This window comes from Frankliniella occidentalis, unplaced genomic scaffold (genome assembly GCF_000697945.3).
Source record: "Frankliniella occidentalis isolate FOCC.00 unplaced genomic scaffold, Focc_3.1 Scaffold13, whole genome shotgun sequence".
In the NCBI taxonomy this organism is placed as follows: domain Eukaryota; kingdom Metazoa; phylum Arthropoda; class Insecta; order Thysanoptera; family Thripidae; genus Frankliniella; species Frankliniella occidentalis.
In genome coordinates this window covers 1,476,595-1,491,128 of record NW_026267143.1, presented here as the reverse complement: position 1 = coordinate 1,491,128, position 14,534 = coordinate 1,476,595, and the positions used below count along the sequence as shown (strand labels likewise).

The window sequence follows — 14,534 nt, the reverse complement described above, 5'->3', positions numbered from 1 at the left end:
TCCGAGTAACCAACCAATCAGTTTTGGTCTATTTTGATCTCATTCTTCGACCAATTTTTATGAATTCCCTCTATCTTCCCATCACCGCCTGCCCCCCCCCCCCCCCCCCCCGGTGTCGTCTCGCTCCCACGCACGGCGCTGCGGCTGCGGGCGCGGCGAGCGACAGAGACAGGTAGCGAGTAGACAGGTGGGTAGCGAGCGGCGGGCGAGCAGACGGCGCAGACGGGTGGGGAGCAGGCGGACGGCAGGCGGCACAGGTAAGCAGGGTGGCGAGGCGAGCGTGTCGTCCCGTCCGCCAGGGGCAGCGCCATGAGCCAAGCCAAGTCATAAAGGTGCATATAGCAAAAGGGACTCCCGATGGGCGAAGCGGGCCGGGCCGGGCTCAGGAACCGATGGCTACACGGCGGGTCTGAGAGAAAATGAGAAGCCCGATCGCACCCTTCCTTTGGGTTGTTATTTTGCCTACTTAAAGTTTCTGGGTGTTTCTCAAGTTTGTCTGTTTTTTATCGCGGATTTGCGTGCTCGGGGTAGGCAACCCGCTCAGCCGGTGGGCACTGCGCGGGGCGCGGGCCGCCAGGCGAAACTTGAGTCCTGCTGGTTGAGCAAGGTACAGAGGGTGTGTGCAAGACCCATCATTTGCGTGGGCATGCACTCCTATCGGCAACCGCCATGGGAGAAGATTAAATAAGTTACAATATTGAAGATTACACACGCATTTTCAAATGAAAGGGAGCGTGAGCTGCGACCGGCTCCACCACACTACGGGGACTGAGGTCGTTTAAAAGTCGAGATGATATGAGACTGTTTCGCGTCGAATTTGAAGACAAATATCAGAGAGTGTGCAGTCAAAGCACCAGATATAAAATTGTTGCAAGACTATGAAGGAAATACTCAACGACTGGGCTGGGAAGACCATCGCAAACGGCGCAAACATTGGTTGGCCAGAATGAAAGAGGGTGTTCGAAAAGCCAGCGACTCTCCGAACGCAGCCCATCCAAGTGTCAGTCCAAAGCGTTATCCAGATTCCGAAGACACCCTTTGGATTTGTTGTTGACAGCTGCCGTAATAGTGGACCGCGGCAAGCATGGATGAGAGCGCCGACGGGTATTACCTGGAGCTCTCCTCCTCGGTCGTCAAGTTCGACTCCGTGAGCAAAGTGACAAACGTGTTTTTCGATGACACGAACAAACAAGTGTTTGCCGTCCGCTCTGGTGGGGTTATGGGCGTCGTCGTCAAGGGTCCCTCCCCCGCGACTAGCACGGACTTCTGCATGGAGGACAAGGGCCCCGTTGTCTCCATCAAATTTTCCCCCGACCAGAAAGTGCTTGCCATTCAGAGGTCGAAGTCTTCGGTGGAGTTCATTAACTTCCTGTCTGGAGAGATGGACGCTGTGGAGTACTCGCAGAACTGCAAGGGGAAGAGTCACGTCATTCTGGGCTTCCTTTGGACTAATAATCGAGAGATACTGTTTGTGACGGACCACGGTGCAGAACTTTTCCAAGTTGTCCCAGAGAAAAAATCTCTGAAGGTACAGAAGACATTTAGTCTAGCAATCAATTGGTTTGTTTACTGTCCACAGACATGTCTTGTGCTTCTGTCCTCTGGCACTCTTGGCAATCAAATGTATCCCTTACACGTCAAACAAGGCAATATTAATAAATTATCACGGTTTGATGTTGACATTCCAGTGGTCCCAAAACCTCCTAAATTGTGCTTGTTGGAGAGGGACATCACTCTTGCCGTTCTCTATGGCGAGGCTAGTATAATCATCTTGCGACACAATCCACGAGGAACAGGATCTCCTGGAGCAGAAGTAGTTGTTTATACCCTTTTGAAAATGATGACAGCCAAAAAGACTCATGTTCTTAGGCTAGATTTGAGTGGGCGATTCGCTATTAACGTTGTTGATAATTTGATCATTGTCCACCATCAAGCGTCAAAAAAATCATTAATGTTTGATATTGCTATGCGTGGAGAAACAGATGGAATGGTAACTTATCATCAACCTGTTGTAGGGCTTCAGCCTATCAAACCATTTACCTTGTCTTTGCCCCCGGTACCCAGCCCAGTGCACACAGAACCTACACAAATAAATTGTGAGCTTTACTCACCTAATTGGGTAGTGTTTCAACCCAACATAATAATTGATGCCAAACTGGGATGCTTATGGGCAGTAGAACTGAATCTCCAACCACTGCTCACAATGATAAATGACAAATGCCTTCTTGTAGATTTTCTGATGAAAAGGGCTGATTCAAAGCCTGTTGTTATCCAAGTGCTGCAAGAAATCCTGGAACCAACTGTTCAGAATTACAGCCATCTTGTTGTTGTTGCAGAATTATTTGATCATCTCAATGAGGTTTATTGCAGTTTTTTGCAATCAGAAATGCAAAGCCATATAGGCACACCTGCTTCATCCTCTTTAAGTGTATCACCTTCAAAGCTGCCCCCTTTATCACCCAAACCATGGATTGTAATAGATCAATCAGATATGTATACAAATGTTTTCTCAAAATTTGTAGACCGCTCAAGGGAGTTGGAAGAAGGGAGTTCGGGCAAGTTTGAAGTTTGGGTGTTACTGGAGTACATCAGATCATTAACTGATTTTCACATACCAGTTCAGCACTATCTCTATGAACTTCTCATAAATTCCCTAGTTCAACATCAAGCCTACTATCAACTTCATCAGCTTCTTCAGTATCATGTTGTCTCTGATTCAAAACCCTTGGCATGTTTGCTGTTATCTCTAGAGAGTTTGTATCCTGCTGCACACCAACTAGCTCTTGATATGTTAAAACGCCTCTCTACTGCAAATGAAGAAATTATAGAAGTATTGCTCTCCAAGCAGCAAATATTACCAGCATTACGCTTTGTTAACAGTGTAGGTTCCGTAGACCAAGTATCAGCTAGGAAATTCCTGGATGCAGCTAAAGCAACTGGAGATCAGAATGTTTTTATTGGTGTGTTTAAATTCTTTGAGCAGAGAAATTTGAGATTAAAAGGTACAACAGCATTTGCTAAGGGTGAACATTGCGATATTTATGTGAAACATTATGCCAGTTTAAGTTCTGAACAAACTGTATAGCAAATATTCGCCTTTATAACTGTGATTGTGGACAAATGAGTGTTATATTAATTTCTCTTCCAGTATTAAGTTGAAATGTTTTAACAGAGTCAATGTAATTGCTGTGATTATTTGTTATAATGTGAAAAATATGTGATTTTCTTTGAACAAATGTTTATTATTTTTGGGCTCCTCTTCAAATACTGTAACATGTTTCAAAACACAATCTTTATGATACAAACATTTATTGCTCGTAAGAAAGTTACAATATGAATGTCATTTCATACGTAAATCTTAATTGAAATCTAAAACACAAACCTGTCGAAGGATGATTTAATTAAAATGATCTACTAAGTCAAATAATGGCTATACACGAAATAAATTTATCTTTAAATGAGCACAGAATCATGAGCAGGCAAATGACCTTTGTCCTTGAGCTTGAAGACCCAAAAGTACCTTGTTGATTAGATGAATTCGTCCGGTTCCCTTGGAGCATCCAAATCTCGGTAGTGAATAACAGGCCTGTAATCACTGCCACCACCCCTGTCAGACAAATACAGCAAATGAACACTGAACCCAGGGGAGACTGGGCGATGCATGAAAATTAACTACTGTGTAATGAAGTGATTAATGTTGGCAAACTACATCTAATGCACTACACACTTTGGACCACAGCCTTAAGTCATTCTGAGAAAGTACCTGGGGGCTCAGACCTTTTCCCACAAATGCTTTTCAAAAATAACTTTGAGTCCTTTGAAGCTAGGCGGTGTTATGCTCAAGTGAATGTTCTATGTGGGTTTATCTTTCACATCCCCATTGATGGGCCGTGACTTTATAAACTCATTAGAATATTCAGGGAGAAACAAGTAGCGATAAAATGAAATCCAGTGTGGGCTAGATTTCACACATACCTTCCTCTGTTGTAGCCGCCACGATTTCCTCGTGAGTATGAGTTGTAGCCTCCTCCATGACCATAGCCACCACCTCCATAGCTGCCACCGCCACTTCCTCCTCCACCACTGCCTCCACCATAGTGGAAGTTGCCATGGCGTGGGGCATTATAGTTCATTGGATACCTGTAAAGAACATCACATAGTGTAATTAAATTGCAACCAAAATTACAGTACCCTACTTATTCATTAGTCATAACTACACATACTGTTGCTGATATGGGGCAGGAGGGTGTGCAAAATTATCCCTTGATCCTTCACCTGCACCTTTCCGATCAGGACGATTTGATGGATGTTCTGGTAACTGAGGCCGTTTTGGATCTTTAAGGTAGTTGTTGAAGTATTCAACCTAGATAAAAGAATGATTTAGAGTGAATGACAATTTTGGTTAATTACACAACCATTGCATTACAAATTACACTATAAAACTATAACACTATAAAACAGGCTTACCTCTTTCTTTACTTCCTCAACTTTCTCACCATGTTTGTTGAAAATATGCTTTCTTACGAATTCCGGCCCTTTAAACTTTTTACCTGAAAGCGGACACAACCACTTGTCCTTTGCAAGTTCTTGTGTGTTTGCCTGCACAAACTTCTCAACCTCGCTAAGTCATTAAGTTAAGGAAAAAAATGACACAAGGAAAAAGAAATATCTTGAAATTCATCCCTATACAGACTTAAGTAAATCAGCTACAATGGCAAGGATACGAATCAGCTTCCTTGGCTCCAAGTTTGGAGTATTCCTCATCAGCAATCTTTGAGGCTGGTTGCAAGAAAGATGCTATCTTCTGTTCAAACATTCTGCAATAATCAGTAATTTCTTGCTGGGTAACCTGTAAAATGAAATATTAGTATCAAATAAGCACAATAACTGGCTAGAAAATTATGAAACACAAAGGGTCAATTTACCTTGGTTGAGGGTGGTGTGCCGCGAGCATGCATAATACCACATCGGTTGGGCATTTCATCTTCATTAGGATATTCACAATGATTGTAGTAATCTACTGAATGCACGATACGCAAATACAAAAGCAGCTTATCCAATACCTATAAGAGAGAAAAATTACATAAAAATGGATAGAAGCACCAAGAGCTGCATATTTGATGATTAGGCTCACCTTAGTCAGCTGGTCATCTCGATCTACAGTTGCAACTTCTTCTACCTGGCCTTCTTCCTGGTCGGTACTCTGACCTAGAAGTTCTTCCTCCTCTGCAGATGCTTCTTCTATTAAGTAATCTGTGATGTTTTTGAGCACTGGGTTTTTAGACAGCAGCCCAAATGACTGAAAAATATAAGTTATGTATTACTGAAATCTTAGAAATGTTAATATACAGCACTGACCACCAGGGTCTAAAAAGTACAATCTATTTGTTAATACCTGACTGTCCGTTGGCTTTTCAGCTTTGGGGGCTTCAACTTCTTTCGGTTCTTGTGGTTCTTCTTTCTTCTCGTTTTCATTGTTATCAGTAGCATCAGGAACGTTTTCACTGACCCATAGTCCAGCCTTTTCATCTAAATTGTGCACTATTTTGGCAGTCAGTTTGATATCATGACGTACTACTTGTTTGTGAGAAGTGATGCCAGAAACAGTTCTTATCCTGCGGCTCAAATCACGATTCACGATTGCACCTAATTCACAATCTCTCAATCTTATGTTGTTGAGATTCCAACATATTTCCTTAATATTCACTTGTCTTTCAAAAGTAACCCAGCCTCTTCTAAACCAACGTCTATCAGGCTGAGGATCAGCAATGGCAACTCTTAAAAATCCAGGGTAACGTTTGCACATGGCTTCCACTTCCTGTTTGGTTATTGTGGGTGCAAGATTGCGAAGAAATATGGAAGCTGTGCGATGCAATGGCCTTGGTTTCAGTTTTTCCTCTTTCTTTTTGGCTTCTTGTTCAGGGACATCTGATTCCTTACCATCTTTCCCATCCTCACTCTTCTTACTCTCATCCCCAGCTTCCTCAGGTCCTTGCTCAGCATCAGACTTGTCTGCTCCGTCTTCTTTTTCTTTCTCTTCAAGAGTTTCAGATTTGACTTCATCAGACTCTTTTTCATCAATTTCTTCTTTGTCCTGGTGTTCTGCTTGATCACTCTTGTTGTCATTTTCAACAGCATCCACATCCATTTTCTCTTCATCCTCATCCTTCATTTCAACCTTCTTCTCTTCTTCTAAATCTTCAGGAAGAATGTCTTCTTTTTTGTCTGCTGACAGACTTGCAGTGTTTTCAGCGTCATTTTCATTCCCATTAACACCTGTGAGAAAAATGTTCACATTAGTTGCAAGGCATCATTTGGGCAAAACTTCAGAAATAGATATTTAGACATTACCGTTTTTGCTTGTTTCAGCAATTGGCGAGGAAGGTCCCTCCTCACCACTGTCACTGCCACTATCATCATCATTTCCAGAATCATATTCCCGTTTTCGTTTCTTCCCTGAAACCAGATTTAGGATAAAGCAAATAAGTCAAGAAAATAAGAACAAATTTTGGACTCGATTTGAGGAATAAAATGACTTACCTTTAGTCGTAGGAGGCTTAGTATCATCAGCAGGTTTCTTAGTATCTTTTTTGTCTCCGGTATCTTTCCCATCGTCACTTTTCTTGTCACTGTCATTAATAATATTTGAAATATGATTTAGATGTACAGGATAAGTAACTGATGCAAAATTCTGTGAGACTGATTAAAAAATATTATACATAAATGTACATATGAATGTACACCATACTTACTCAGTTATATCAACAGTTTCAGTCAGTTCCTTTCCCTTTGAACTAGATCCTGAAAATAGGAAAGTGTGATAAGAAGTTGGCTTTAACCTCACTGTCCATGTCCCCATAAAATACTAAAGTGCTAAGATATATTTTTACCTGAAGATTTGGTTTCCTCTAAAACTTGTAAATCAAACTCAGTACCTCCTTCCAACCGAATGACAACAGCATCCAGTAAATTTACCAGCTGCTCCGACTGGTCATTGTCAACAGAAAGTTTATCCAATCTTCCATTTTCAACAAACTCCATGAAAACATTGACTCTAGTCTGAAAATAAATCATGAATAATTTTTAAGCGTAAGAACTTTGCCTACACAATTAATATGAAGATAAAGCATATTGCAGTACTTACTGTTAAAGCTGCCATTTGCTCCTCTTTCCTTTTGATAGCTTCTTCAGGATGGTATTTGATCTTAAACCTGTTGCCCAAACGAAAAAAAAGAAAAGAAAGATATGCATTAAAAGATAAGATTTAACTGTACAGAGTGAGTGATGTGCACACAGTCCATGTTAAAAACTAACAGCAAGTTGATAAAAACTTGCGCTGCAATGTATACATAGATATACACGTATAATACTTGGTCATTTAACAATGTATCCATAAGAGCACCAGTCATGCTTTTCTTAGATTGCCTCGCTTTGCTAAACTGAGCCCAACTCAGCCTTTACAGAAGAGTAATGATAGAATTCATCAGGAACAATCTTAGTTAATATTTCTACCTTACAGCATTAACATATGAAGCTAAAACAGAACACAAAATACTCACTAACACAAGCAAATGCAAAATCTGAATAGAAAGAAGAGTATACTCATTGAAACTGAAGGTTATCGAGTTCCTTAGAATACCATGATAGCACTTAAGAGGTTCATGTGGGAATGCGAGGATCTGTTCTCACCTGTGTTGGTCAAGATGTTGGTATTTACAGTTAAGGGAAAAGGACCTATCTCAAACGCATCTGCGTGATACTTGCCATAGCATTGTGCGCTTATGGCATCTATCTAACCTACGGGGAGAATCCATAAGAGGGATATCTCCAAAATCTAAAATGAGTGGGGGCAATAATGAATGGGCAATCCTCTTGAAGATTCACGTTGATGTTGCACAATAAAACAGGGAGGTAATTGATTTCCAACGAATTTCACTTATGAAACACATGATGTTCCAAACATAAACACAATAATACTCATGGCTTCTCAATCGAGCAAAACTCAAAGTGCTGCAGAAAAAATTGACATGGTTAACAGAACTTCATTAAGGTCACTGATGCAAGAAAATAAATGGAGGTGATGAAAAGGATAAATCTTTTAACTCCAGACAATAATAATGAGGCTCCTAATTATCACATACTTAAATTTTGATCATGGAAAACTGAAGATTTTTGATTCCAAATAAGCCTCAAATTTTCAGATAGACAAATGTGAGCTGGAGAGTGTTGTGTATCGGAAAGCAGTGGCAGAGGTGTGTTCACATTCATTAGCACCAATATTAGAAAGAATAAGAATACTTCTAAAGAAAGAAATACTGACCACTCCTCATCTTTGTGCGTGACAAAGAATTCATTCAACTGCAGACGTTTGAAATCCAGCTTGTACTCATTGTACTTCCGGATGGCTTCATCATCAGAAATGTTGTCATCTTGAGTCTGAAGAAATTGCTTGAAAGATTGCATTGGAGGTTGTGTTTCCAGCTGCTGAGAATCCCTGTATTAAAAATGAGGCAAGATTAAAAATGGACCATACAAATTTCACATACTTTAGATGCAAGCTGGTGTCTGATGATTAACTTATATTAGCAATGTCATTGAAACAAATTTAGTACTGTTGACAAATGAAAATCTCAGTTTTTCAAGGTCTGAAGAAATATGGTTCAAAATAAGAATTTGCAAACTTTAAATTAAAAACATAATATTACCATTAATAAAAATCATAAAAATTTAGGAAAGGAAACAAGAGCAAGCCCAACAATAATTCTTTTGTACAAAGGTGTAATGTAAATCACAAGCCAAAAGATTGACAGATATATTCAGTTGAAGAGTAGTGATAGCTCAGAGATAGTAGGAGTATTTGCAGAAAATGTGAAAACAAATCAATTCACACTGCAAGTGCTCTCCTTCTTGCGCACCCACACACCCACAAAAACATTCACACTCTCACTCAAAGCAATCAAACCAAACTTTACCAACTTCAATTTAATTTGAGCACTGTGATACCATACAGGGCAATAACTTCAGATTTTCAGAAGAGCAATACCAAAAAATGTTTATCAGATTCTTTCACTTCCAACGAATTTATAGGACATCGCACTATGAACCTTTAGTTTGACTACTAGATTGTAATGACATGAGGCCCATTTATGGTCACAGATGTCAAATCTCACCTTTCAGATCCACCACTGCCATAAGGACCATGTGCATTACTATAGCCCTGCTGCCATGAAGAACCATAATTGCCGCCACCATATCCTTCATGTGCCCCACCATATCCGCCTCTCCTGTTCACAAAAAACTTGAAAAAATTAATTCCTGAAACTTACGAATGTAAGCCAAGATGGAATAGAAATGGTTGAACTATTGATGAAATGTTAGTCATGTACACTGAAAGAAAATATGTACAAATAGCAAAGCATATCATAACTGTCAGAAAAGCATATTGCTGATATGTACACAAGCTTGGTAACAAAGTTCTGTAAGAGAGATCACAGATTAGGAAATGACAACGCCCTACACTCAAAAACACTTGGTGCAAGAAAAAAACACTGTGAAAGTAAATAAAAACCAAGCTTATGTGTACCAAATCAAAAACAGACACCTCAAAAGACATGCATGTAAGTTTTGCAACAGTACCAAGTTCAAAATGAGTACAAACCATTCAGGGCGCATTCTCTTCATAGGCGGAGAAATATCATGTTGGCGAGGGGGGCTGTAACGGTCACGGCTGCTTCCAGTTCTGTAATCGCGGTAATCTTGACGCTGTCTGTTGCGGCTTCCCCAAGAATCCCTAGTATTAAATAAAAGTATCATCAATGAACAAGAACCGTAGAGAGTATATTAGAACATTTGCTGATACCTGGGAAATTGATTGAAAGGGAATGGTCTCCAAATCTTGGAGGGGAAGGGGCAAGGGGAGTTTCTGAAATAGGGAATTCAGGATGTCAGGTAACAGTCTCTTTTGTTGAATGAACACAAAAATACCTTTCCATCCAGTCATCCCGCCTTCTGTCGTCACCGCTTGTTGTCCTGCGGCCACCTTCTCCACCTCGGTAAGATTCTGTGCGCTCTCCTCTGAATTTGTCGCGTCTCTTCCTGTCATATTCGTCATCACTGTCAGCCATGTCGAACCGTAGAGGTCAGCAGCTCTGCAATGTAAACGCAACACTTAACATCAATGGAAACCATCAAATTTGCCAAAGGGCGCCAGAACCATTAGCAAACCGCGAACAACTACTGTGGGTTGTAAAGTAAGGATGATAGTTTCGGTTGAATAAGGTTTAAATAAAGTTTAGGCATTAACTTAATTAAACGATAATTTTTGTCTGGCATTAAGGTTTTTCGGTTTTTCGACACATAACGGAATAACCTCCAAACGGGCGTTAGTGTCGGCCTACTTTAGCTGGCGAGATACGTTTGCAGTTTCCTTTGATTGGAGATTAAACGTAAAATAAAACAGAAGCTGTACGTAAAATATTCAAAGTTTAGATTATTCGTCAAGATCCTATTCTACGGCGACGAAAACATTCAGACTTACCAGACCAGCAAAACTTCAGCTTCTCAAAAATGATGCCAAAGAAAAAGTCGTCCTGTATTTCGAGTTCGACTAAAAAAATTCGACTTGAAGTTCGAGTCAAACGAGAGAACCTCCATCTCTCGAACTCGAATATGAGAAATTTCTTTTCCGTCTTTCTGTCGTTGATGTTGTTGGTGGGGCGGTAAACAGTAAACATTGAGAGACGTTCAACCAGTTGCCTTGAAGTTGTAGTTTTGTAGAAGTGCAGTAGTAGTTTTAGACGATCTAGAGCCGCCCCATAGTGGCTTCTCTCCGTGTGAACTGTTGGAAGTTCTCGAACACCATGAAGTCTAACCTCGCAGCACTGCTATGTTGCACTGTCTTCGTAGTTGTAGCTTTAAGTTGCGCCGATAGTAGCGATTCCAAACAGAAAAAACTTCAAATTGGAGTCAAGAAGAAAATAGAGAACTGTCAATACCGTGCCAGAAATGGCGATGGTCTTCAAGTACATTATGCGGTGAGTATTCTACGACACATTTTAGCTTTTCCTGAAATTCTTCCACACGTTTATTATTATTAATATCACGGTCACTTCCAATGTTTCAGGGGCGTTTGGTAGATGGAACAGAGTTCGATAGCAGTTATGAACGTAAGCAACCCCTGAGCCTGACCCTTGGAGCTGGTCAAGTCATCAAAGGCTGGGAGCAGGGATTGTTAGGGTAAGTAAACCTCATTGACAATGACACATTGATGTCCGTTGGAAAATAATTTATTTGTTTTGTACCTTCTAATATTTATTGCCTTCTAATTTCTAAGGATGTGTGTTGGTGAAAAGAGGAAGCTTGTCATTCCATCACATCTTGGATACGGCAGCAATGGAGCTCCACCCAAGATCCCGGGCGATGCAACTTTAATATTTGAAGTAGAACTTGTTGCCATTGACGGTAAACCAAAGCATGAAGATGACCTATAAGCATTTTGTTTTTGTTAGCAAGTGTTTGTGCCATTCCAGTTCACAAATAATGATAAGTTTTCTGTGCAAGTCCATTGTTGGGATTGTAATTCCTGTGGTCAGCATATTGTGATTTTTAAAAGTCTGCTTAATAAATTTTTTACACCTGTATTTAACATTAATTCTCTCTCGTGAACCTTTAGTTGTATAATGATTTTTTGCGTGTGTGATATGCAAACTAGTTTGGTTAATGTCTATCAGGTCAAGGTTAGTCTATTTGATCATCATTGTCTGAATAAAATTTGGTGTCGTAGACCCGAGTTTAGGTTCAAACCAATTCAACCGTTTCCATTAAAAGTCCCACACAATTGATGACGGATTGACATTCCTGACCCTTCCCCGAAGAGCCTCTTGCCTGGTAGGACAGAGCTCCATTAAAGTTAGTACATTTCCCGACACGCAACGCGGATCGCGAGCGCGGTGACTTCACTATCTGTGCCTTCTTATCGGAGCGTAGATACGGCAGATACCTTTGTTGTAGGGGGGTGGGAGGGGCACACTGGGTGCGCCCCGTGCGAAACGGCATTCGTCATACCTCAGTCGAGAGAGAAGTGCCGTTTCACCTGCTTGGATATTGAGACTCGTATGCAGCGGCCTCTTACCCGAAAGGGAATAATGTGACACCGCGACGATGGAGTCCTGGACACTCGTCATCCTGGCGCTCGCCGCCACCTTGCATTGCAGTAAGTGTCCGCGGGCGGTGGTACCGCCTACTAGGCCCGCCCTCTTTACTGACTGTGCCCCTGTGTCCTGTGTGCAGGGGGTGCGGGGAGCGAGCGCCTGGGCCTCTCCCCGGGCAGCAGAGTCAGGGCCTCCGTGAGGGGGCTGCCGCGGAACCTGGTGGCCTGCTACAGTGACCCGCGCCTGTTCGCGCGCGAGACCAGGATCCCGATGACCATGGCTAACCTGGTGGATCTCGTGCAGCGAGTTGAACGACAGCCGGGCTTCGTCGCGGACCTGCGTGTTGTGACCACCACGTTGCTGCACAGGTGATACAAATAATTCATCATTTTGATTTTTGCTGTGTCGTAGTGTATCTGACTCAATTTCAGTCTAGATAAGAGCCTGCCCAAGATCTCCCTTCCTCTTGAATTCCCCTGTTGCTTTCGGTTTTACCACGACACCACCAGGTGAAGGCCCCGCCCTGCCCACTTCTTGTATTCGCCCGGGGCTGTTATAAGGCGCCGTGGTACGAGACGATAGGCAAACCACCACGCATGGCTGCATTGCAGTACAGTATTGCTGCGAAAGTACGAACATTAAGGGCTAAGGCGCAGTTATTAGGTCCCCCTACTTGAAGTTGTTTCTGGAGTTTTCACACCATGTACTAACCATTTCCAATGTGGACCCGTAAGGTGCCCCCACCATGCAAATTCCCTGTGGCTGCGGGGTCGTGGTGACGTTCGTACGACAAAACCGATTGGTGTCCAACGTTTCCGCGTGTTTCCGCGTATCAACTCTCCTCGATAACGTTCTCTTATGAAACGTTTCACCGCGCCAGGTTCCGCGTGGACGGCCTGGAGCGCGATCCTCTGGTGGCCGCCGCCCCCGGGGTCACGCCCTACCGGCTCACAGGGCTGCAGCACACCCGCCACAACGTCCTCACGGGCCGGCTGCTCTCCGGCAGCCCCGACTTGTTCCCCGACGGCTCGCTCACCGCCCAACAGGAGGTAATCTGAGACTGACCCGCCCGCCAGCTGCGATGTGCAGGGCGGCCTACCTAGCGAGGCGGTCCCCAGCTCATCTGTTTGTCTCCCCGCAGTGCGCCCTCCACTGGATGTTGTCCTCGGCCGTGGACCCCTGGGAGCGCGGCGACGAGAGGTGGCTCTGCCCTCACGTGCCCACCCCTCGCTCCAACGCGCCGCCGAGCGGCGCGCGCCGCAACCCGGCCGGCGGGGAGGTGTTCAAGCCGCGGCTCTACCCGGACCCGCAGCGGGACGTGGGGCCCTGGGGCGGCGTCAACGTCTCCCCGCCTCCGCCGGTCCAGGACGCCGTCAGCTCGGCGTGGAGCGCCTGCCCCGTGGAGGAGGGCGTGGTGGAGGCGGGCAGCGCGGGCGGCAGCGTGGCGGTGGGGACGGTGCTCGCGGGGCTGGCCGCGGGGCTGCAGCCCCAGGAGGTCCCGCTCGCCTCCCTGCTCAGCGCGACGCACCTCGCCAGGCTGCGCGCCGACGGCGGCCGCGACACGGACACCGTGGACAACCTCTGGGCCGCCACGCTGTCCGGCGACCTGGCCGAGGTGTCGGCCTACCAGGGGCCCGTGTCCGCGGCCGCCGGCGGGCTGGTGCTGGGCCCCGGCGGCGCGTGGAACGACTCGCTGATCCCGCGGGTGCGCTATCTGTCCCGGGAACGGCCGGGCTCGCCGGAGCTGTCCCCGGTGCGCCACTGGGACATGACCGACGCCGAGATCCGCGGCGGGTTCGACGGTGAGGAACCAGCACTGCTTGGCGGAGCCGCGCGAAACTGACTTGAGGGCGTGGCCTGACTTCACCGTGTGTTGAGCAGGGCTGGCGCTCGGCTGGCGCGTGGGCCGCTGGGCGCAGGAGACGGGCCGGCTGCGCCTGTCGCAGATCCTCGACATGTACTACTCGACCAAGGGGAGTGCCTTCGACGAGGACGTCAAGGCCTGCCGGCGGGGCCCCACTTCCGCAGCCGTCTTCTCTCCAGACACGCTGTTCAAGCAGGTGCGTTCCCTTCCCAGAGTTGTCTCTGTGCAAGGGCCCATTCTCGACTTGGTAAATTTTGAAAAACATGCGGGCGGATGTTGGAGACGCGGTGGTCGGTCCGCAGACGTCGAGGTTCGCGCGGACTCTCACCGACTCGTCGCCGGACGCCCCCTACATGACGGAGGCGGCGCTCACCAACTTCACCACCTCCTCCGTCAGGGCCTTCCTGAGGTACGCAGGTAAGGGGATCAGGTTCCGTCCAGACCCAGACACACAGTGTCCCGGTGCCAAAGTTGACAGTTAGGGATCGTTCATAAAATACTTACGGGGTTTGGGGGGGGGG

The 14,534-nt window shown here is 44.8% G+C and overlaps 4 protein-coding genes across 7 annotated transcripts in view; 3 read left to right on the top strand and 1 right to left on the bottom strand.

The window, feature by feature from the left end:
* The first annotated feature begins 256 nt into the window (after positions 1-256).
* LOC113217602 (regulator of MON1-CCZ1 complex) lies at positions 257-3,244 on the top strand. The gene has a single exon (XM_026437562.2). The coding sequence runs from the start codon at positions 1,085-1,087 to the stop codon at positions 3,083-3,085; it is 2,001 nt and encodes a 666-aa protein (XP_026293347.1). The 5' UTR covers positions 257-1,084; the 3' UTR covers positions 3,086-3,244.
* Positions 3,245-3,292: 48 nt separating this feature from the next.
* LOC113217601 (serrate RNA effector molecule homolog) lies at positions 3,293-10,657 on the bottom strand. Of its 4 annotated transcripts, none has more exons than XM_026437557.2 (18): positions 10,538-10,657; positions 9,985-10,148; positions 9,659-9,790; positions 9,171-9,284; positions 8,321-8,494; positions 7,145-7,211; positions 6,891-7,059; positions 6,753-6,801; positions 6,541-6,629; positions 6,352-6,456; positions 5,396-6,276; positions 5,135-5,299; positions 4,926-5,063; positions 4,725-4,849; positions 4,468-4,621; positions 4,224-4,363; positions 3,976-4,140; positions 3,293-3,607 (listed from the first exon to the last, which is right to left on the bottom strand). In XM_026437557.2, the coding sequence occupies exons 2-18, from the start codon at positions 10,122-10,124 to the stop codon at positions 3,529-3,531; spliced, it is 2,886 nt and encodes a 961-aa protein (XP_026293342.1). In that variant the 5' UTR covers positions 10,125-10,148; positions 10,538-10,657; the 3' UTR covers positions 3,293-3,528. The 4 variants fall into 4 exon arrangements, with proteins under 4 accessions (XP_026293342.1, XP_026293341.1, XP_026293345.1 ...); XM_026437556.2 differs by having other exon boundaries at positions 10,543-10,652; XM_026437560.2 differs by having other exon boundaries at positions 3,293-3,595; positions 10,543-10,652.
* Positions 10,658-10,697: 40 nt separating this feature from the next.
* On the top strand, positions 10,698-11,639 carry LOC113217603 (peptidyl-prolyl cis-trans isomerase FKBP2). Its single transcript, XM_026437563.2, has 3 exons — positions 10,698-11,033; positions 11,123-11,235; positions 11,333-11,639. The coding sequence occupies exons 1-3, from the start codon at positions 10,860-10,862 to the stop codon at positions 11,487-11,489; spliced, it is 444 nt and encodes a 147-aa protein (XP_026293348.1). The 5' UTR covers positions 10,698-10,859; the 3' UTR covers positions 11,490-11,639.
* Positions 11,640-12,015: 376 nt separating this feature from the next.
* LOC113217637 (uncharacterized) overlaps positions 12,016-14,534 on the top strand; it is a 15,998-nt gene continuing 13,479 nt past the window's right edge. Inside the window, exons 1-6 of the mRNA XM_052263693.1 lie at positions 12,016-12,211; positions 12,289-12,517; positions 13,030-13,198; positions 13,291-13,951; positions 14,031-14,209; positions 14,316-14,430. Coding sequence (XP_052119653.1) covers positions 12,160-12,211; positions 12,289-12,517; positions 13,030-13,198; positions 13,291-13,951; positions 14,031-14,209; positions 14,316-14,430 — 1,405 coding nt within the window. The 5' untranslated portion in view covers positions 12,016-12,159. The remainder of the gene's footprint in view (positions 12,212-12,288; positions 12,518-13,029; positions 13,199-13,290; positions 13,952-14,030; positions 14,210-14,315; positions 14,431-14,534) is intronic.